The sequence below is a fragment of the Lycorma delicatula genome, chromosome 1 (assembly GCF_047948215.1).
Source record: "Lycorma delicatula isolate Av1 chromosome 1, ASM4794821v1, whole genome shotgun sequence".
NCBI lineage: Eukaryota > Metazoa > Arthropoda > Insecta > Hemiptera > Fulgoridae > Lycorma > Lycorma delicatula.
This window is the reverse complement of record NC_134455.1, coordinates 354,797,744-354,822,608: the sequence shown is the minus strand read 5'-3', so window position 1 is coordinate 354,822,608 and position 24,865 is coordinate 354,797,744. Positions and strand designations below refer to the sequence as shown.

Genomic DNA, 24,865 nt, shown 5'->3' with positions numbered 1-24,865 from the left:
CAATTTTACTCAAACATTTTTCATGTCCAATTGTTTGTCATAATTTGATGGACTGTGGTATGGTTCAAATTCAATTCTGCAATCATTCTTACAGCTAATCACCAGTTGTACCATATCAAGTCTCTGATTCGCTCATTATTGTCATCACTTCCTGATGTTAACAGTCTTCCAGAGCATGGATCGTTCACAACTGATTCCCGGCCATCTGAAAATGCTTTAAACCGCCTAAAAACTTGGGCTTGTGACAGAGCATCATCTCTATATGCCCTTTTCAAGTTTGAAAAAGTTTCAGTCGTATTCTCACCGCGTTTAACACAAAACTTGATTGCACAATATTGTTCATAATTAGTATCGCTCATTTTTGTAACACACCCAACAAAAAACTCATTTCACAAAAAGTTTGTTTACGTCTCACAATTAGACTAAAAATATTAATACCTAATATAAATCAACTGTTCATATAACCATATGTTTACTAGTAACCTTACAGTGTTGCCACTTTGGCTGTTAAAAAAAAACTAGTCTCATTACTTTATTTACAGACCTCATATAATCAGGAAGCAATGTTTCCATCCATATCATTACTTTCTTTTGTAGTGATATTTAGTCTAAGAGTCACTAAATTTATATATACTTATAATAGGCTTATATTAAAAGTTCATCACAACTTCTTTAATTATTCCTCTTAGAGGTACTTCTCGTTTAGTTCTTTATTGCTTCATGGAATTCATCTATTAATGGGCTTAGTATTTATAGGAAGCTTTGCTTGATTTTCTCTGCGCTAGCTTATCTCTTATTAATGAAGAGATCATGTCAATTTCAATTTTGTCTGAAAATAGGAAAGATTTATAGTTTCCAGACCTAGTGAAATGAGGGGGGGGGGAGGTCAACCACTGTGATGACCAAAGATGCTGCAGTGTGGCCAGTGCTAATCCATGCTTTTGCAAAAGTAAAGTGATCACCTGCTGTCCCAATATTTCTCTGATCACTTGATTCCTCCATTTGGTTTGTATCTTAATTGTTGAAGTTTGTGCCTGATTGTCTGCCTTGACAGGAGCTAATTTCTCGTGGATGGATTTTGTGAACTTTGCTTTACTGTTACTTTTTTCTAATGTCTTCTTTAAACACAGTAAATTGATATTTTTTCTCTGAGTATTTGCTGCTTCTTTCTGGATCATACTTATATATAATTCTAGCTTTAAACGCTGATTGCAGTTGTTCTAAGGATATCCAATTCATTTTAGAGAGGATTGCAGGCATTCATTTCTTCTATCATTTTGATTGACCTAGGAAGTTGTGCTGATAAGCCCTTGTGTTGTTATGGGCATAACATGATGTACATATCTGTAGTCCAGAGATAAAGGGCACCATTTCCATTTTTGTTGAAAATGGGTTTATGAGTGAATCGAAGTATTTTTTGTGCTCTTTACAGTGGCATACAACACTATCTTCAATTGTGGATAATAAATAAGATAGCTCTTTTTAAAATGACTAAAAGTAACAATTTTTATTTAGGTAAACAACACCAAGTGCAGATAACATTGTATACCTCTTTAGAACAATTTGACTTGGAATATCATTTCCACATGGTGTTATATACCTGTAACTCGTATCTATAATTTTTTTTCTGACTCATGTGAGATGAGTCACAAGGTAACATAATATGTCAGAAGAATGAATTTCATAACATACAATATTATTGTATTTTAAGGTACTTTTAAGTCATATTAAGTAATAATTTTTAGTTAACTATAATTGTATTCATTTCGTATTGTGCCCACTCAAAGATTATGAAAATCCTAGTGCCATTTTATTTAGGGCAAAGAATTAGCTGCAAAAGAAATTAAGCCTCCTTGTATGTGTAAAATGAAGTGTTATCAAAAAAATGACTTAACACAGAATGAAATTTTTAAGGTTTACTGGTATTTAAGAAAGGGTTACAATTTAAAAAGACAGTTTGTTGCATCCTGTACTGAAGTAAGATGAAAAGAAAGATGTAGAGATATACATATGGTAGAAAATCAAAAGAAAATGCTTTTCATTATAGTTTAAAAGTAAATGATGTAAAAATAAGTGTGTGGAAAGTTTAAAAAACCCATTTAGTATAGTCTTAGTTAATGCAATTAAAAAACAAGAACCTGGAGGGACTTTAGAAATAAAAAGAAGAGGATGGCATATAAGTATCATGGAAACACCTTAAGAAATTATTCAGTGTTATTCAACACGTAAATGTTATATAAAATGTGAGAGCCTGTTAAGTTCTGATTTAAATTTAGAGAAATTGTATTCATCGTATCAAGAATTCTGTACTGAAAATAAAATATGTAAAGAAAAAGTAGCAAAAAAGTGGTTTTACATAGGTATATTCAACAGAAAATTCAACTTGTCATTTATGCAGCATAAACAGATACCTGTTATTCGTATCTAGCAAAATTAAAGGGTAATTAACATCAGATAGTAAAAAAAATCTATTCAAAATAATTATGAATTGTACTTTAAGAAATCACAGAAGCAATAAGAAACAAAAAGTAAAGATACTCAAGATGCAAAGAACAGTAAAAATGTTGACAGCTGATTCACAAAAATGTTTACAAACACCATTGTGAAACAAAGACTGAAAATTTCTACTGCAGGAAGTTGTGGACATTTAATTTCACACTATGATTCCAATGATATGACTTCATTCTGTATGATGTGGGATGAAACTAAGGCAGGACGTGGTGGGAATGAAGTAGTTTCGTGCAATTTAAAATGCGCTGAACAGAACAGTTCTGAAATGGAAGAACTAATATTATGGTCAGACAATTTCTATGGCCAGATCAAAATTTTGGCTATGTGTTTTTTTTCTATATTTTACACTGATATCCACAGATAATACATATTAGTCATAAATTGTTGTTAAAAGGCTTATTGCTCTTACCTGCTCTATTATGTTTGCAATATGGAATTACATGATTTTAAAAATTTTAAATCACTGTATCGTAAGAGATCTTTGTTTATTTATAGAAAAGTTTTTAATAGGCACCAAAAAACTTGTGACAATTTGTTCACATTAAAGTTCAGCAAGAAAATTTTGGTGAATTATTTTATAAATATGAAACTGATGTTGTTAAAGAATTTCTTTCATTTAATTTATGAAGAAATTTGAGAAAGAATAACGTTAAGTTTCCATTTGTACTGGATGACATTAGTCGATCCAAAACTGATATCTCTTAAAATATAAAGATCTGTTAACTCTATTTAATTATTTACCATTAGAGTATCATCTTTTTTATCATAACATGTAACTGTAGTGAGGTATATGATTTCCCTGAAGAAGAAAGTGATGAAGAGAAGTAAATAATTATTTTTAATTAAAGATTTAGTTTAGAAATCAGTTTTATTAATAAATTGTATTTGAATATGTTATAGATTTTCTGCTATTTAATCATTTTTTGTTATTAATTTTGAATATTTTTGTGAATTTTTATCATACAGTAGACAGTATTACTATGAAGGAATGATTGGTTTTTAATTCTTTGTAAACTTTTTTTTGAGTGTCCATAACAATATATTAATTTATATTACAGTTTTTTGTATGAGCAAAAATTTTTATAATAATTTAGTTTTTTAGTTCATTTTTTCTTTTCGTTGTAACAGTGTTACAATATTGTACAATCTTTATATTGCACAATTTTTTTGTTTCTTGGATGAGACAATCAGGAGCACTTATATTATCTTTTATGAATGGTATTTTTTATAAAATTTTTTTGCAAAATAAAATGTAATTTTCATCAGACTTACTGCTTTATTTCACAAATAAATGGACATGATGTCCATTTTCTTTAGATGTAAAACAAAAATTAACAAATATGCAATAGCATCTATTAAAGTAGACCTAAATAAGGTATTTTAGTAAAAAAAGTTATGATGGAAGGATGGTGATTGCAAAGGAAATGGGAAATAGTGAATTTCAAAACTTCAAACTGCTTTACTATAAAATTCTAAAAATGATTTTTACTTCCGGGCTACAGATATGTTATAAAGTGAAATGGTATTGTAAAATAATTCTCACAATATTTTGTATTTTACCTTTTATGTTTCAAAAGATTGCTTATTGAACTATGGATACATTTTCAAATGTCAAACAAGTTAAAACATGTATGAAACAGCTGATATGATGTTACTTTTAAGTTGCTTCAACATCGCAACAGTAAGAGCTACTTTAGATAAAATTCTAATGCGATCGGTTTGTTAGCATTCGCAAGCCCGTAACATATCGGACAGAAGTGAGCGATGGATGTTACATCTGGATATTAAGTTTCATCCATACAAGATGCAGTGATGCAAGAGTAAATCGCCCAGAGATCTAGAGGCAAGTCAAAATTTTGTTCTGGAGATGTTAAACTCGCTTCATAGCACAAACATTACTGTGGTGTGTGAATTGTCTTCAGAGTATTATTGGTTCCTATTTTTTTTTTTGAGAATGATGCAGGTTACATTGTCACAGTCACAGCAGATCGTTATGATGTTTTGTTGCCAGCAGTTTGTAACTGCAAATGTGCTATAAGAATATCAATATATAATCATGGTTCCGAAAGGATGGTCCAAACATTCACACAGCAAGAATGTCCGTGACAACCTTATGAAGAATGTTTTTTGAGCACCTGTTTTACAATTTGGTTATGTCAACTGGCCATTCCATTAGTCTAATTCATCGGTATGTGAATTTTTTTTTGGGGATTCTTGAAATCCAAAGTGTATGCTAACAGGCCAGTAAGTATACAGGAATTGACTAATAAAATTCACACCAAAATTGAAACCGTACAAGAGACGTTCTGCGTAAGGTGAATGTGTGTGCTCATGCTGAACATTGTATTCACAACAGTGGTGTCACCTGAAGGACATAATTTACAAAAAGAGACATGTGTAAAACAGTTATACTAATATGTAGTTCTAATTCTTCATGCTTAAATGCAGTATTTAAAATCGGTCACTGATTCTCCTGCATCGGGTGTATTCTGTAATCGGAACATACATTTTTCTTTATGTATCTAGCAGTGATATACTGTGGTCCATTTCTTCTAGTAATCTGATATTGTTCCGCTTCATATTGTACTTCAGCTGCTTTTCATTGTTTTATTAGTTTTGGACACATCATATCTTTCTGTGTCTCAGTGTCTACCTCTGTAAAGGTTATGATTTCCCCTTTCTGCTAACTAATTGTTACCGACATTCTTTAATTAGGAGATTATGCGAGATATTAGTCAAAGGATGATGAAGTGTGTGTTTAAGAAAATAACTTAGTGTGAACTTGAATTGTCTTCTTGGAATAAAACAGGAAGTAAATTTTAAATAAAATATTTGACTTGTTTTCTGCATAGTTACGTTATGTTTTGCAAAATGCTGTGCATTTTGAAAATTCAATTCTAGAGGGCAGTATTTAACAGAGCAGTTAAAATTATATTTTTAGTACATTTGACACTGTAATTGAATTATGCAGTAAAATGAAGGTTTATTTAAGAGCTTGGACAAAGGTTGAATTTTGTGTTCAAGCAATGAATGGACCCTTATCATGATATGAAGAATCATTTGAGAATCATTTAAAACCTGCAATTTTTTTTATTAAAAAAAAAATTGCAGGTTTTATTAAAAAAAAAATTCATTGGTTGCAGTACAATTAAAATTTATTAATATAATAAATTGCGAATTAAGATATTACTTAAATTTTGTTCATACAGAGTATAGCTAGAGGTGCTGGTCGAATTGGAAGGGGTCGTGGTAGAGGTCGTGGAAGATGGAGAGGTAGAGGAAGAGGGAGGCCCCCTGGTATACCTAGGAAACCTGCTCTTGAAATCTGTGAAGTTTTACCTGAAACTGTACCAGGTAATATATCTATATATAGTGATAACTTTTAAGTATATAGTGCATGTGGATTTCTGACACTAATTTCTGATGGATTTTTGGAATTCAAAGTGTGCTTTCATGTTAAACATTTACTGCTCATTTTCTATAATAATTTTATACAGCCGTGATGCACAATTTATATAGTGATGATTTCTGCTTACATTAGTAAAACTAATTTTTTGTTATGGTTATTTTAAAATTGCTTAAATTGGATTTAACAATTCTTTATTTATTTTTGTAAAATCTTTATTTTTTGAAACTTTATAATTAAAAATATTTATCAATGGATGCAGTAATAATCATCCTGAGCTGTAAAAAATTTAAGAATATATTTTAAGGTGGGTAAACATGTGCAAAAATAAGTTCAGTACGTGAGACTTTTTAAAAAACTTATGGTTATTTTTCAATCTCAAAAAAGATATGGCAACAACACTCATTTTTTCCAGAAGATAGCTGAACTGGTCAAATAAAATGGCCAGTGAGATCATCCAACTTGTCACCATCGGATTACTTTCTTTGAGGCCACTTAAAAAGTATTGTTTATCATAATAAGCCCCAAGATATTGATGATTTAGAAAATAGAATTCAAGAATCAGCACAAAATGTCATTAGGAAATCATTGAATAATGCAGTATCACAGTTTTACAACAGACTGACACATTGTCAGACGATGGGACATTTTGAACATTTATTAAAATGAAATATAAGTAAATAAGCAAATGTTTTGATTAATAAATAATTTTTTTTTTATAAATTTATTCAATAATATCCATTTAATCAAATTTTTGTAAATTTATTTATTTGTGATAATAGTTCCTTAAATTATCAATGTAACTTTTTTCAAAAATCAAATGTTTTTTGGATACAGACATCATACCAACTTTTTATGTACAATATTTGAGTTACAACCCGGGAGAAGTTACCCATCTAGGAGGGGCTACCTCCTAGAAGAGGTTGAAATTTTATTAATCGTCAAAAGGTAAAGTAGTTGACCGATTGTCCTGAAAGTTACAGTGTTCTTTCTGAAACTGTATTAACCCATTCATCATGAAAGACGGACATAGTTCATTTTCATGTTGTAATTATGAAAGACAGATCACCATCCCCCCAGCAGCATCCATCACTATATTTGAGTATGTATATCAAAATTCTACTGCAAGATAGAGTTATGGGTTTCATTTTATAAGGAAGTATGTACAGATGTTTTATATTGATAGTGATCGTTTTTGTAACTGTGATGAAGTTTTCGTTGAATTTAACAAGTTTAGAGAGTTTGTTCATTATATATGAAATCAGCATTTCTCAACCTTTTCAGTATTTGTGACCCAGTTTTCAGTCATAATTTTCATAAAATAACGGTTTATATAATAATAATGTATTTTAGTATTTGACGCTAAATCTACATTACGACCTTAATTACAAACCTTACAAATTACGAAGAATAAGTAAATTTATTGATATTTGGCATCACCAATCCGCTGCATTGACAAAACCAGAATCGATGCCTTTCTATTGCTCTCTGTCTTATGTCCATCATATCGAACATTCTCGCAGCTTCACAAGAAGTTCCGATTTGTCTTTAACATTCTGGAATGTCTGCGCAGACGTGTGTAAGTGCTGCACCTTGTTCAATTGCAGCGAGCCTCAGTCTAGTCAGTCCTTCTATTGCTATCATATCAATATCATAGATGTGTATGTTGTAATTTGCATGCTAATTGCAATTCATGGTATTAAATATACATGGCAGTAGATTTATACAGAATCATAGCTAAATTTTTAAGTGGATGTAAGCTAGCATTGGATGATAGTGAAGCATAATCAAATGCAGAGATGAGCGTGGTTCTGAAAATAAAATCAATAAGATATTCTCAAGAATATTTCAATTTGGGTTTACCAGTACTGAAATAAATGAAGAAGAAAGGCCAGGCCTATGTGTGTCATTTGCTCAAAAATTTTGGCAGCAGACACATGAAACCTAAATAAACTTATTTTGTGTACATTAACAAATCCTGAGAATTTTTTGATTTAAAATTAAAATCATGTGAAAAGCAAACATCATTTTTAAAAAATCTTTGTGAATGAAAATGCGATACTTTCTATTACAAAGTTTTATATAAAAAGCCTCACACCATTAATGAAGAGCCTATTTTGCAAGCTGCAATTGAGATTGTAGTAACTATTTTGTTAGAGATAATTTTTCCAAACAATTGCAGTCCATACTGCAAATGATACTGTTTGTCGAATTGGGGATATAGCTGAAGATTTCATCATCAGTTTTTCTGGAAGTTGTGTGACATTGTTTTCAATTCAGCTTGATGAGGTAACATATAGCAATAAAGATGCTCAGTTCATTGCCTATGTTCGATTTTGTGTGGTATATCAGCAGTAGAACTACTTTTCTGCAAACCAATAAAACTTAAAGCAAACAGCACTGGCATTATTTGCTATATTAAATGATTTTTTAAACAAGGCAAATGGAGTGGAAAAATTGTGTCCGAATATGCATCGATGGTGCTCATTCAATGTTTGGAAGATTTCAAAGTATACAAGCACTTGTGAAACAAAACTCTCCACAGTGTGTCTGGATAATTGCATGATCCACAGAGAAGCTCTGGCTTCCAAAGAAATGCGTCTTGGTCTGAATATTGTGCTAATGATGGTTGTAACCATAGTAAATTATAGAAAAATGAGACTCCTAAAATCCAAGAATTTTCTCTGAACTTTCTAAAGACATGGGTGCAGTATATTCAGCGTTTACTATTTTATTGTGAGGCTTGATGGTTATGATGTGGAAAATTTTTGCAACGTGTTTATTTATTAAGAAATGAAATCGTCATTTTTCTGGCAGAGGAAATCCGACTGGAAGCTGAGAAGTTTCAATATGGTTTAGCTACTATATCAAAACTTGTGATGGAATTGAGCTGAATTGACATGGTCGACATATTTGAGAAATTAAATACAGTAGAAGTCCATTAGTCTGGCATCCAACAGTCCGGAATGCCCGATAGTCCGGCATCGCTCCGGAAAATTGTAAAAATTTTGGTTTTCTCCAAAAGTGTGCCTTTAAAGCAAATAAAAATGCTCGAGAGCTATTCGGAAGTTTTCGGGGTAGTTCGGGATCATCCGGAAGCGCTCGGTATTGTTCGGAAACAATTAGCGGCCGGCTAGTCTCAGCTGTCACAACAAATTCAGGTGCAGTGCAGCTCTGTTAATCAATCACGAAGCGTCTTCGCCATTTTTTTGTGCGTTGTTTTGTGTCCTTTCACATCGCAGTAAACGTAACTTTTGAAACTGTTTATAAAAAAGTGATTTTCATTCTAACTGTACAGTGACCATGTTTTCAAAACCTAAGCCTTCGAGTTCAAAAGGAGAGAAATGAAAACACGTAACACTGACTCTCAATCAGAAACTAGAAAATCATCAAACGGCTAGAAAAAGGCGAGAATAGAAATGTGTTAATGAATGAGTTTAATATTGGCTCATCAACTATTTATGACATTAAAAAACAAAAAGATGAACTAATGAAGTTTGCTTCTCAATCGGTAACAACTGAAAAATTGGCTTTTAGACAAACATTAAAAAAACCAAAACTGGAACAGCTAGATAGTGTATTGTTCAAATGGTTTAGTGCAGTACGTTCTGAAGGAAAACCGGTAACAGGGCCAATGATTATTGAAAAGGCAAAGAAATTCGGCCAAGATTTAGGAGTTGCTGAAAGTGAATGTAATTATTCTGATGGTTGGCTCAGAAACTTTAAGTTTCGGCATGGAATTCGACTTGATGTAATTGGAGAAACACTTTCAGCAAACCAAAACTCTGCAGAAAAATACAAAGACGAGTTTGAGAAAATCGTGGCTGATAATGATTTAACACCTGAACAGATTTACAATGCTGATGAAACAGGGCTATTGTGGCGATGTTTACCAACATCTACACTAGCTGGGGGAGGAAAAAAAGCAGCCAAGGGTTTTAAAAAAAACAAAGACAGATTAACTGTTTTGCTATGTGCTAATGCGTCTGGAAACCACTGAGTGACCCCTTTTGTGATAGGTAAATCTGCAAAACCCAGGGCTTTTAAGAATGTGTTACACACTTGCCTGTCCAATACGATGCTCAATCAAATGCGTGGATGACTGCCGCCCTCTTTAAAGACTGGTTTTTTCACCACTTTGTGCCTGAGGTCAAGGAATCCTTCAAAAGCCTTGGTCTACCAGAAGATACTAAGCCATCCTTCTTTTGGACAATTGCAAAGCCCACCCGCCAGTAGATGAGTTAGTTTCTGGAAATATTGTTGCTACTCTGCTCCCACCTAACGTAACATCTTTGATTCAACCCATGGACCAAGGGGTTATTCAAAATTTTAAATGCTTTTATAGAAGGTCTTTTATTCAAGGCCTGTTAAATGCCGACTGTGATGTGACTGATTTTCAAAAAACGTTTACAGTAAAAGATGCCGTCTGTGCTATTGGACTGTCTTGGAACCAGGTAAAAAATACAACACTCCAAAAATGCTGGAGAAAACTTTGGCCAGCTGCAAACCCTGCATCTGACCTTACTCTACAGACTGATAAGGAAGAAAACCATCAAGACGCCCTGACAAAAGTTTTGGATGTCGTTAGAAGGGCTGACAATCCCTTGAAAAACCTGCCTGAAGATGAGATAGAGGAGTGGCTTCTAATCGATGAGAATGAGCCTGTTGAACAAGAACTAACCGATGAGGACATTATCAACATTGTAGTAAACCCTCAGCCTACTCAAAATCTTGAAGAAAGTGACTCAGATGCCGAAACGGAAGAAAAGGAAAAAATCAGCTGGGCAGAAGCTGCAGAATCACTAAATAATTTTATCTCTTTTGCTGAGGCTAGTACTAGCTACAGTGCTTCAGAAATTATTGATTTCCATATCATTAGAAATAAATTTTATACTGAACGCCAAAAGTCAAGAAAACAAAAAGACACTCGTGACTTTTTTAAATCTAAGTGAAATATGTTTTACAGTACGTGTACATACATTATATGAAATGTAAAATAAACTTTGTTGTATGTATTTGCATACTGTATTTGTAGTTTAATTATTAACCTAATTGTTCTTATAATTACCGCCCGATAGACCGGAATTTTCGGTAGTCCGGCACCGGTAGGTGCCGAACGTGCCGGATTATCAGACTTCCACTGTACCTTGAATCTTCAACTCCAAGGAGCAAATACACATATGTTGGATATGAGTGATAAAGTTAATGTTTTTGTAGAAAATTAGAATTGTGGAGCAGAAATTTAAAGCAATAAAAAACCTAGGAATGTGAAATTGAATGAATGTGTTAAAAATTAGAAGGCTGAAGAACAACTTGAGAAAGTTGTTTTTGTAACCATTGAAAATCATTTAGCCATGCTGGCAAAGAATTTAAAAAAAGTATTTTCTTGCTGACAACAATTTGGTAGCAGGTTTCAAGTGGGTTAGAGATCCATTTCAAAATACTTATGAAAGGCTCTCAACTGCCAAAGAAGAAATATGCATAGACTTTACTGAAAGTGGTGAAATTAAAAGACAATTTAATAATAATTCAATCTTTGAATTTTGGGCAGGGGTGGATGATGAGTTTTCTGTACTGAAAACAAGAGCATTTCATATACTACTACTACTTTCAACATCCTACCTTTGCAAAACTAAATTTTCTGAGGTGGCTGCTTTGAAGACAAAATATAGATCTCGGCTAAATATAGAAAAAGAACTAAGAGTGTCTATTCTAATATTAAACTTTCCTTTGAAAAACTTTGCTCCGCAAGACAGCCCCAAGGGAGTCACTAATAATTATTAAACTTGTTTTTAATTTAGTATTGATAAGTTAATACATAAGTTAAATACATTGTGCTGTACTGATATAATCCTACATATAAGTGTAAATGTGTATTTTATTATTTATTATGTCAGAATGTATTTCGTTTTGCTTTCCTTTCAGTAAATTAATACATTTTTTAACAATATTTTCTCTTTGGTATGCTTGCGCCCTCCATTTAGTGTTAGCACGCTTCCCTTGGGGAGTGTGCCCCATAGGTTTAGAAACACTGCTGTAAGTTACAATGTTAAACAGCTAAATCTGTGCTTTTGTGCTGAATTACTCATGAAGGGTACATCCAATGTTAGTTTTCCTCATCCAATTTTTGGATATTACTTAAACATTTCTGAACTCCCCTTTTAGTCCAAACCTCTATCCCCATATAATGTTAAAAATCATACAGTTAAACAATTAAATTCTGGAGCAATGTTTAATTTTACATGTACGTATGGCCTTAATTTTTAACAACTAGCATCGTAAGTATATGTATCAGTAAACCACTTACAGAATTGCTTACATTCAGAGTTTCTTCCCAGGTTGGAACCATTATATTATTCAAATTATAATTGTAATGGTTATGTGGTGTTGTGGCAGTCATTTTTATGCCTGGAAACATAAATTTAACTTTTTATTTGAAGAAATTAATTTGAAAACTAATTATTAATGTTAAAGCTTTATTATTAGTCCGAATATTAATTTTAGTCTTTGAACTGGAAAAGTGTTAATCCCCTTTCCTTCCCACCATTAATAATTATTAATTTTAGATTTTTTATTTCATGTAAAAAGTAGTAGCGCTAACAATTCTAGAACAGGTAGTGATTATATAAAAAAGAATTTTACATTTCTAAATTTTAGAAATATATCCATCTCGAAAGTAGTCTTTTTAGTTCTGTTATCGACACATTTTGGCTCTATTTATCAAAAATTTCCTTTTTTAACAATTTAACTAATGTTTAATTATTTTTATCTTCTTCTCATACATATTAATTTTATTTTTAAAATTCTGTGAAGTAAGCTTGATCTCTTTAATGTTGGGAATTTTTTAAATATTTTTATAGTTAAATGTTAGACCATTTATAGTAATTTTTACAGATGTGTAAAAGAATTACTAATTTCAAAAAATTTTTAATTTTAGTTCTGAGAAAATAGAACATATGTTGTTGGATTGTTTTAATTTTTATTTATTTGCAATTATTTTTAGACACCACTAATGTACCTGTAAAAGTTACAACTGCAGACACTACTACAGTAGTAACATCTCCAGTCAGGAGTAAGGCGTCTGAGGCAGCAAGAAAGCGATGGCAACAAAGAAAAGAAAAAGAACGTCTGCAGCAAATTGAACTTGAAAACTCAAAGTATGTACCTTTTTTCTATTAATTTTAATAACTAAAAAAACAGTGGTAACATTATTATTGTAGTTTATAAACAACTTAACCAAGCTGTATGAATATATATGCTTTTTTTTATACTTTTATGTAACCTTATTGGTTATCTTAGTTGAAGAAAACAAGTAGTTTGAAATTATACAGCTTATCAGTTCATTATTAGGTAGTAGGTTGCTCAACATTTTATAAACTTAATAAATGTTTTTTGATGGCAAATTGAAATTTTATTTTATATATTTTTTTAAATATTAGTTCAGTACAAGTTTTTTTAATCTAAATTAAGTTTTATTGTATTGTAGGTAATTGATTGCTTTTAATTGGCATCTAAAAAGACTTGTTTAATTACAAGTGGTTTGATTTAAACTACACCCAGAATTCAGTTGGTTGAGAAGAGGTAGAGATGTTAGTAAGTAATGATATGTATATCATGCTTTTTGTGTGCTGGGCAATGTGGGCTAAAAGGCAGTAACTTTGCACAATAAAGGAAAGCAGCATAATGGAATAATTAAGATAAGGGAGCCTCAGCCTTTACTGAAAACTTTTATTTTCCAGTACTTCAACTCAGCAGACTAAAACGATCAACGGTTATGAAATCAGTGGTTATGATACAACTGTGTGTTCGTTGTCTGGATCTTCTTGTCAGAGTAATAGCATTTTAGCAGCAGATGTTACATTTGAATCTTTAACTTCATTTATGCGAAATGGCAACACAACTACTTCGTTGTTTTATAAAGATGATTTTTCTTAGGTGGAGATTATGTGGATTCTCAATGTTGTACAAAATAAGTTATCCTTAAATTCATGTGAAGATATTGATGCAACTTTTAAAATTATGTTTCCTGACACTTGTACAATGTCAAAATTCCAGCTTGGAGCTACTAAATGTTCTTATATCATCAATAATAGCCTTACACCATACTTTGATGACACTGCAAAATCAGCAGCTACGTTCTTGTATAAATTATGAGATATGTTTTGATGAACCATTAAATAAAATTATACAGAGGGGTCAAATGGACTTATGTGATTTTTTGATACAGAAACAAATAAAGTACGAACAAGGTATTGTAGCAGTATATTTTTGGCAAAGTCCCCTGCTCAACATCTTCTCAGTGGTTTCATAGAAAGTATCTCCCCTCTAGATAAAAACAAAATATTACCAATATCTGTGGATGGACCAAATGTGTAAATTTAAGCTTTTTAAAAATGTTCATTGATCAGCTGATAGAGGAATGCCCTGAAGGAGAGCGTCAATTTTGAAAATAAGAGTGTCAATTAAAAAAAAAGAATTACATCTAGCATATCTAGCCATTTAGTAAAATACAAACATAGCATTACTGATTGCAAAAATAATTTAGAGATTTTAGAATTGTGTAAGTAATAATGATAAAAAGAGAAAATACTACATTTATAAATATAAACAAAAATATGAAATATAAACCACCAATCTACATTCAAAGATGAGGGTGGTTTAATTAAAAACATAATAGAAATACAATCTTAACGGTTGGCAATAATGACAATAGAATAAAGGAAAAGTTTTAAACATTGCATAATTCCAGTACTGGACAGTAGAATTTGCGTATTTGCCTGTAATAAATTTCAATATTTTTAAAAAAGAAATCAATTTTGACTAATTAACAAAATAATAAATAAATGTGTTTTAATATAATTGTAGAATTTAGTAGTAAAAACTGAAGATGCAAGATCATTTGAAAATTGATTCTTGGAATTAATATGGTAAGTTTAATGACATTTAATTTAATATTAAATTGTTATTAGCACAATGGTCAGTATGTTAATTAATATATATATATATCAAAGACAAAAGTATAAAAACCATTACCACCAAGTGTACAGAATTCAATAATAATTCTTACCTTATGTTTATTATTATTTTCTAATAGCGCTTTTGAGGTTTTCCCTCAATATCAGTTAAACCTTTTCTTCCAAATCACACATTAAATTCAAACCATTAAAATTATAACATATAAAAATATGTAGTCATAAATATTAAAAAATATAAAATTAGAAATTAAAAATTTGTTTATTATGTGGCTAGCCACACGTACAGTACTGTACTGAAGTTATTTGGATTTATTTAAATTATATAAATGTGGTCCTAGACAAAAGTTTAATTTGATTAATGTATAGACAGAATTAGATAATGACTTCCTTATCAAAGCTGTCTTAGATAGCAGCACATTTATATAATTTAAATAAATTCAAATAACTTCAGTACAGTACTGTATGTGGGCTAGCCACATAATAAAAAAATTTTTAATTTTATGTTTTCTAATATCTATGACTACATATTTTTATATGTTATAATTTAATTTTATTAATGGTTTGAATTTATTGTATGATTAGGTAGAAAAATTTTAACTGATGATGAGGGAAAACCTTAAAAGCGCTATTAGAAAAAATAAGAAGCATTATTGAATTCTGTACTGTTGGTAATAAACGGTTTTTATACTATTGTCTTTGAAATATTAGTACAGAGAGGAATATGGACAAATATAATAACAAAAGAATTGTTTTTTCTAAGTAAATAACATGCACGTGCGCACCCACACAGATACAAAGAGTACATCTAAGGATTTGTTTGCTGCTGAAACTCATTAATAAGTATTGTTGAATGGTAATTAAGTTTTCACTTATTGCTAATCATTTAATTTTTTTAGGTTAAAGTCAAAGGAGGATCATGAGCTTGATGATATGCCGTTGTTATCACCTGAGATACAGAGATCAATGGCAGAGGAACCACAAATAGCACCACCTCTCTCACCTCCATCATTACCACAACAAGTGAAACAACGGAGTGGTTTGCGTGGAAGACCACGAAGGAGTCATAATTTGCTAAGGAAGAAGGCACAAGTTGTTGAAGAGGCTGATGCTAATGTTTCCTCGCTGTCATGTTTACAACAGCAGCCTCAGTCACCAAATCAGGCACAGGAGGACCAACAAACATCATCACCTTCAAGTGCAGTGGTTGATAAACAAGAAAAATTAGTAAGTTAACTTCTAAATATCACTGAATTGCTAAAATAATAGACGTTTGATGGTGGTTGAAAAAAACGAGTCACATAGGTATACTATAGACACAGTGTCATAACTGCAAAATGGCAACTTTTCAGGAGTTATCTAAAGCAAAGCGTATATTTCAGGTTGTAACTTTATATATAAGCAACCTAATTTAATGAAAGTTTAGCCTAAGATAATTAAATGATATGATGAGTTATTGTAATTTGGTTCGAAGTTAAAATTATCTTTTTTCTTCTTCCTAGCATATTAAAGCAGATACATGTCTCAAAAAAGGAAATTAATCTGACAGTCGTTGAAGAATTTTATTAATTTTTACTGATGGCACAAGAATTTTTTTTCTAGAAATTTACATTTTCCTTCTCCCCGATACTGCACCTGTATAGAGTACCATCAAGTGATCATATTTTTCTTTGCTTAATTTAGGTCGGTTTTCTTTGTAAAGTCAATTTGGCTTCACACTGGGAGCGTGTCAGTTCTTGGAATGGTCAAACTTTTGTATTGGCCACTTAAAGGGCTTGATTTAAAAATAATTTTGTTAGAATTTTTTATTAAAATCATGTATTTTACCATGGTAGGCCAGTTAAGCTTCTCACCTTCGTCATCGTGCTTTTCTGGCTTGCCCCATAAAGTCGAAGAAATCTGTATTTTTCTTGTTTTGGACAGTAAATGGTTTTTTCTATGTGCAAGGCGAATAATTGATTAAGTTCAGATGAAACGAATATGGTACCAGCAGTACTCCATGCTGAATGAATAACACTGTGCTGAGTCTCCCTCATGCTGTCCATGGTATGGTTAAAAAAATTTTTAAAGATGTGAAAGTTATATTTTTAGATGTGCTTACAGCATGAAACAACATTGTGGCAATGGCTGAATTCTTGTTCTGACCCACAGCAACTGGCAGAGAACAAAAATACTTCCTTTACAATATTCCTACAATCTAGATGACAAAGGAACTTGTAAAGGCTTGTGGCAATCTCTGAAGATCCTTATTGGCCTAAACTCTCATGCTATACAAAACAAGCACAATATTTTGTCTAAGTGTCATAAACTGAAAGGTTGTAATTAGTAAGACTTCTGTGATAGAAAAGCTTTTGATTTAAAGCAATATAACTTGCTTTAAATCAAAAGTGGTGCATATGCAAGTTTCATCCTCCAGATTTTGTGTAATATAATTTTTCTGCAACATGGCCTTGATATTGATTTTCAAGCTCTTTTTTCCCATCGCCATGTGTATACACATTACAAAGTGTACACTGGTCCTTAGTGGTGGAATGCAAGGTTCATCTTCTCATTGAACTCATTACTGTAGGTATAGTAACTGGTAGTGATTCCTGTTGAATTACGTTCGCTGTTTAACTTATCCACCATTTATACAGACTTATATCTGGATGAAGTGGATGAAATATTCTTCTGAAATCAATGAACGTCATTAATGTGACTCCATGTGTGAAAATCTGTAGATATGCACTTTTATTGCTTCACGCAAAGCTTTGTCCTGTTTTTTTAACTCTGTTGGGCGACCACCCCTTTTTTTCCTGTTCTACAGTCCCAGGTTCTGTTATCTCCAGTGCAGTTCTGTCAGAAACATCCAATCTGTCTAAAAACAGTTTTTTACTTACAGAAATTTCATCGTTTTCTTTCGGCAAAAAATATGAATTATATCTTCATCTAGAATCTTCTTTATCACTTGTTTTTCTCTTTGTTTTTTTTTTATGTTTTGCATACTTTGCCATATATTCTCTTGGAAGCTGTAGGCTTCCAGTTCCAAAAAATGCCTCTACATTTTTTTTCCTTTCTTCATCAGATATCTTAAACACTTATGACCGGATTTTTCACAACACCATTGTACCTTTTAAGTTTATTTCTAGCAGGAACAGTTTTATTTGTAATAACTAACATATTCTTCACCTTTATTTTTCTGCTCTTTTGCTGCTTTTTTTTTATTGTCTCTCCTTTGTTAAGTTTCTGTAGTGTAATACTCTCAGTGGTGCCCTCCTTTCTGTTTCCATCAACTGTTTCTGTTTATTAGGCAGCATACCGACTTAATTATTGATTGGTCAAGGTCAGCATTTCTCAACCTGGGGGTTGCGAAATTAGCCTACAACTTCACTTGTAAACAATAATAAATTCATTTTATGAAAAAAAAATTAATTATAAACATCTTACATACATTTTAAGTACATGTGTAAAGAAAATAAATTAATGAAATGGTTGCGTTAGTTTTTCATTTAAAATTTTCTCCGTACATGAATCTATAATAGAATACCCAAAAATAGATTGTTTTTCAAGTAATAAAAGATGTCCTAAATTTAGTTTTTAGCAAAACTGTAGATGAAAAGCTTTTTCATAGAAGTAAGATGTGGCAAAAGGGATTAATATTTTCAATCCTTCTGTGACTAAATTTCCCTATTTATCCTTAGGACTGTTAGCATTATTGTTAGGCATAGAGGGAAGTTTTTTCAGTGTCGTTTTATATTTGTAGTTGAAATGTAACGTCTTTGATATATTTTTTAATTGCTATAACTTCTTCAGGGTTAGATTTAAAAAAAATCCAATTTATGGCATCTTCATAAGAATCTTTAGTTCTGTGATCTTTGCAAGGAACACAGCTGCAGATATCACAATGGGAGTAAACATCTTTCTTGCAAACACAATAACACAAGATGCATAAGAGTTAATTACTCTCGTGCATAAAGAGACATAGTGACGTAAGTGAAGATACATCAGTAAGTTTCTATTAATACTACAGAAAATGTTAGTTATGACCAAGCTCAAATATACAATATCTAGAAAACAGTAAGAGATACAGATTTGCCGGTTTGTTTCTGTGTAGAACTGTTCAAGGTGAGTGGACTGATGGTCTTAACTCAAAATTAGCAATTTTGCAGTTGTAAAAATATGCCTATTGAATGACGATGTCATTAGTTCTAACCATTCTCTGTCCTATAACTGCATGCATAATGTGATTAATAATAATTGTTTTTATGTAGATTTAAGTGTTAATAAACAAGATATGATTTGATATTTTTATTTGAAATTAATGGTAGTGTTTTAAATGTTATGTGAGACATGTCTTTAAAGTTAGTTCATTAAATAATTAGAATGAGTGAGCTTCCAGAATTATCAGAGCGACAACCATCGGAGAGAATTATTTTTTTTAATATCCAAAAAATAACAGCTTTTTAAAAAAAAATGTATATAGCCTTTTTCAAACTTTGCATTAATAAAATTTCCTTGAATTTGGTTGCTATTGAGAAAAATTGTGATTCGTTATAAAATTTCTACTTTCTGAAAAGTTTTTTGCAATTCACTGGAAAACATAAGTTTCATATCTATGAATTGATTATAAAAATTTTATTGAAAGTTTTGTTAATTGTTATAAGTATTTAAACTGATTAAGATGTATTTATTTTTGATATATTAGTTTTCACTTATTATCTTGCAAAATAAGTGAGTGGATGATAAAATGTTCAGTTAAATCATGTAAATGCTGGCATACTTTAATACTTAGGTATGCTAAGAACGCTTGATCGGATAGATTTTAATAAATAATCCATTTTTAAATTTAGAGTAATCAAAACGTCAAGTTGTAATTATCATTCTTACATAACTTAAGTTGTGAACTGACGCATTTCACTTATATTTATATTGTCAGTGTTTTTGACTTTTTCCCCAATATATGCGCATGCGTCATATTATTTTTTGTCGTTTCCTGACAGTAAAGTCATTATGAACATACATTATTTAACCAGATTCACCCGAGTTTTTTATACAGTATCTGTTGTGACTTGTGAACATTACAGCTGTTAGTTTCTGCCTGATTAAATCCAGATAGTTGCAGTAATAGCAGTAACCCCTATCTCTAATGTCTCGTGTCATAGCAGACATGTGCAGATTAACTTTGACATAAGCTCACCATTAGAAATCTATTGGTGTATTTATAAGCTTTATGTGCACTTTATAAAATATTCAACATATCTTCATAAGAGCTGTGATTAGGAAGTACATCTTAGCAGCTAAATAATTGTAATACATTTGATGGCATTAATCTTTTTGTGCTGGTTTTTATTTTTGTCACGAGTATTTTCATAGTGCACAGTGAAAAAGTTTATCTTAGATCCTTTTTAATATACGTGAACATTTTTAAGTATAATTATAACATTTTATATTTCAAAGACAATTTAAATGAGTATGTGACTGTTTTAAGTGTCTCAGTTATCTGTTATTTTGGTTATATTTGTTACACATAATTGTTATTCAAATTGACAAGCTAGATGGTTGATTTATTACATTATTTTGGTTCAGTTTTTTCTCTTTTTTATTTAATTTTCAGTGTGGTTGTGCATGTGTTTAATTTAGGCTATAATTGATAATTTACAGAACAATTTACAATTTACTATATATAGCTACAAAAGGGCAATATTATAATCAAGAGATAAAATCATGTGCCAAATGAAGTTTTGCATTATTTATTGTTTAAAATAACATGACGATCTGTGAGAAATTATCAGTACTGGTTGCCTGATGAATTGATTTGGTTTCTTCTACATGAAAGAAACTATGCAAATGTACCTGGAAGCAAATTATTAGTGTAGCCGCTACGATTTTGGAATTTGATTGTACTTGAAATATTGTTAATCGGTTTAATTCAGTATATTGTATTTGTTTAAAAATAAACCCAGCTTTATAGTAATAATTTTTTGACTAATCTGGAGATTAATCATAATTAGCTTTGTTTCTTTGGAATACATTTTTCTGTTTATGATACAGCTCTACCGATGTTTCTACAGTATCTCCAGTATTCTTTGAGTTAGTCTCCTTTATATGAAACATACTTTTAATATAGATTTGGATATTAAGAAGTCTAATAAGATGAGTCCCAGTGAAGCATTATCAAATAAAACCGAGTGATCAAGACATTTTTATGGTTAAAAACTGTTTCTTCTTGATTAATGCTGTGCTCATTATACATTCTATTGTTTCTGTAAAACTCTCTGACACATTGGCAGTTCATCCTTTGTAGGGAAAAAGCTCATAATTGTCAGTGCGTTCAACACCTTTACATTTGTATTGTTTTTAAAAGCTTGTACTATTAACAAATTTGAAATAAAAACTTTCCAACAAACTGCAGCACCATTCAGTGATTTTATAGATAATTGTTCAGCCGTTTTTTAAACTAAATGACAAGAATAAATAAGGATTATTTATATAATTATTTATATATCTTTGAACATGTTAATACTATAAAAATCGAGTACAAGTATTTATTTGTCTTGAAGTGTATTAGATAAAACTATAGTTCTCTGTGATATAGCAACGTAAGTAATAATTTGTCAAAAGGATTTTCTGTGTTATATTTTTCAGTTATTTTAGTTAAGTATCATGCACTTGGGGAAAAAATATCTTGCTCTCCACTAGACTTGCTTAACTTTCCTCTTGTATCAGGAGAAATTGTCTTAATTAAGAGTTTTGAGAAATAAGTTAAACATACTGCTTACTTTATCAGGAAATATTATTTCAGTTTCCATAAATGTAGTTTTATAATACTTACTTTTTTTTTTATCTTCAGCCATTTAACTAGTTTGATACAGCTCTCCAAGATTCCCTACCTAATGCGTCGTTTCATTTTGGTATACTCCCTACTCCCTACATCCTACATTCCTAACAATTTGTTTTACATATTCCAAACGGTGCCTGCCTGCATAATTTTTCCATCTATCTGTCCGTACAATATCAAAGCGACTATTCCAGGATGCCTTAATATGTAGCCTATAAGTCTGTCTCTTCTTTTAACTATATTTTTCTAAATGCTTCTTTTTTCGTTGGTTTGCCGCAACACCTCTTCATTGGTCACTTTATTCATCCATCTGATTTTTAACATTCTCCTATAGTACCACATTTCAAAAGCTTCTCATTTTGTCTTCTCACGTACTCTGTCCAAGTTTCACTTCCATATAAAGCTACACTCCAGACATATACTTTCAAAAACGTTTTCCTGATGTTTGAATTAATTTTTGATGTAAGCAAATTATATTTCTGACTGAAAGCTCTTTTCACCTGTGCTATTCGGCATTTTATATCGCTCCTGCTTCATCCGTCTTTAGTAATTCTACTTCCAAATAATAAAATTCATCTACCTCCATAGTCTTTACTCTTCCTATTTTTATATTCAGTGGTCCATCTACATTATTTCTATTACATTTCTACATGCAGTAGACATAATACTTTTATATTATTTTATTTTTTCATACAGATTAAAGATACTGAAGAACCAACTACACACATTGAGGAAAAAATTCAACCTGAGGAAATAAACCAACATTTTGAGAGTGATAAGAAAATCGATGATATTGATGTAGGAAAAAAAGATAATGATGACTATAATGAAATGGGGAAAGATGAAAATCTAGTTAGAAACAATGAAGTCACATCAAGATCTTCAACTCCGTCCCGACCACCGACTCCAGTTCTATTACATTCACCACAGCAAACTGATAAACCTGCTTCTTCACCTCAGCAAAAACAACCAACTCCATCACAATCACCAGCTGTACAGAAGGTACAAGAGCCGGAAAAAGAAACTGAGAAAATGGAAGTGGTAGAAGATGAAGAGGATGATGGTGATGACCACAACAAAGTAGAAAAACTACCTACAAAAGTTGAAGAAATGCAAGAAGAATCAGAAGACAGAGATGAGGTGAGCATGCGTAATATTTATATTGAGTGAATAAATTACCATAGAATTAGGAACCATCATGTAATTTTGTATTTAAATCTGTTATGTCTCCCCCGTATGTAATTAACTATAACAGTTTCAATGAACTTGATTGTTTTCCATGGTAGAATGGTCAAAATTATAAAAGAGGATCAGTTCTCTAGCTACAGCTAGATGTACTGAGTTAGTTTATGTATGCATATTTGAATTGCATTATTTTATTAAGAAACACCCTTCTGAGTTATTGTGAGGGAAGAGCGAGTTTCTTTAATGGTCTGGCCAAGGTAATAGTGAAATTGCCGGTTGTAAATTCATGGTTTTTTTCAGCATTTTTATTTTCTGTGCATTTAGAACAGTAGTGCACCTTGAACCTTTTCTAAGTAAGTAAGAATAACACTTATTTTTATCTTAGACAAGACAGTTTACCACTTTCTTGCAGCTTTCCAATGTAATAAAATTAAACGGGCCTTGGAGATAGAAACTTCTAATTTTTTTTTTTGCAGTCTTAAAGAAATTCTCTGTTATTCATTTTCTCTCTATGAATTAAAAGAATTGTATGTTCTATCCATTTTCATTATGTAGGTTATAAAATACAGATAATTTAGCCAAAATGATGGGATTTTTAAAATAATATAAAATTACTTCACCTCAAAATGTACATTTTATCAAAACATGGCATGAGTTCGAAAGCTTAGGAATAAAATCTTTAATTTCATTTTTCATAGTTGCTGTGAGATTGAAATTGACTTGGGTAATTACACCCGCTGGGCTGTGGTCTAGTGTTTAACTCGTCCAATTTTTTTTTTTTTTTGTTGTTTCAGAGAAATACTATTTATACCTCCCACAAGTGGGGGGTGTTGAACTCACATGGGTTTGAACTAGATGTTTTTTTATAAGAGCCTATGTGTACCCGCACCCTACTGACTAAAATTCCTAATTCACCATTCTTCCCCACCCAGGGTCGGATAAGCAGTTAAGCATAGCTCAGCCCTGGGTTGCCTTTGAACTCAGGGAGTCAAGAGGTCCCTGTGCTTCATCACCATCGCCCATACACTCAAGCGCAGATGAACGATGGTTCCACAGAGGGCTGTCTTTCTCCCTTTGCTCTCCGGCCAATTCTTCACAAATTGTCTCAGGTCTTTTGTTACATTAAATTGTGTCTTCTAGTAGTGCCTGTCTCGGGTCTCTTGTCTTTTACTTTATCACCGTTATCTTCTTTTATTTGCACTCAATGTGGTCTACTTTATTATTACCTTTCTTTATTATCTCTAATAATACCTGTCTCGTTCACAATCTTCTATTTTGACGCATATATACCGACCTAACAGACCCCTGTAGTCCCCAGCTGCTCATTGAAACCGGCACGCCTAAGCATGCCGGTCCTCATGACTGGGGCTATCCTCCCTACTCTATTCCTTTTATTTCAAAACCCCGGTAATGAATTTGGACACATCTGAAAATTTATACGCATCAGTTAACATTATCTGGATCAATCGGATCTGTCATTGCAGTACACTGTCTTCTCTCATTCTCTCATCTATAACATTCAAAGAAAACATGTTCTGCTGTTTTACACAATATAGACAAATTGGGCTATTTGCCCTATTCCTTCCAAACAAATATGCCTGGAATGAATCGTGGCCGGTCAGGAACTGGGTGAGCCAGAAACTGAGCTCACCAAATCCCCTCCCAAGCCATGGTCTGATCTCTCCTATAAGCCAACGAGTCCATTCCCCTTTCCTGGAGGTCCTCCACCTCTTTTGCCTTTCTTCTATAAGTTCTCAATTAGCTTCTTCTCTACTCATCCCCTTGGAAACTTTTATTCTTGCTCTTGCCATCTGTTGTACTGGGCTGGACCCCAGCAACCATTAGGAAAGCCTCGGTAGATGCCGAGGAGTATGCTGATCCTATCTTCAAGGCAATTTTCCATTCAACTCTTTCCAAATGCCACCAATTTCTATCAATTTTCAGTGCTCTATGCCATACTGTTATACCATTTAG

General features: G+C 31.8%; 1 protein-coding gene across 5 annotated transcripts in view; it reads left to right on the top strand.

The window, feature by feature from the left end:
- The window catches only part of enok (histone acetyltransferase enoki mushroom), a 150,828-nt gene that overhangs the window by 92,109 nt on the left and 33,854 nt on the right, over nucleotides 1–24,865 (top strand). For all 5 annotated transcript variants that reach the window (XM_075382531.1, XM_075382530.1, XM_075382527.1 and 2 more), the window contains exons 14-17: nucleotides 5,721–5,865; nucleotides 12,921–13,074; nucleotides 15,789–16,116; nucleotides 22,403–22,846. In XM_075382531.1, the coding sequence (XP_075238646.1) occupies nucleotides 5,721–5,865; nucleotides 12,921–13,074; nucleotides 15,789–16,116; nucleotides 22,403–22,846 (1,071 nt within the window). The remainder of the gene's footprint in view (nucleotides 1–5,720; nucleotides 5,866–12,920; nucleotides 13,075–15,788; nucleotides 16,117–22,402; nucleotides 22,847–24,865) is intronic.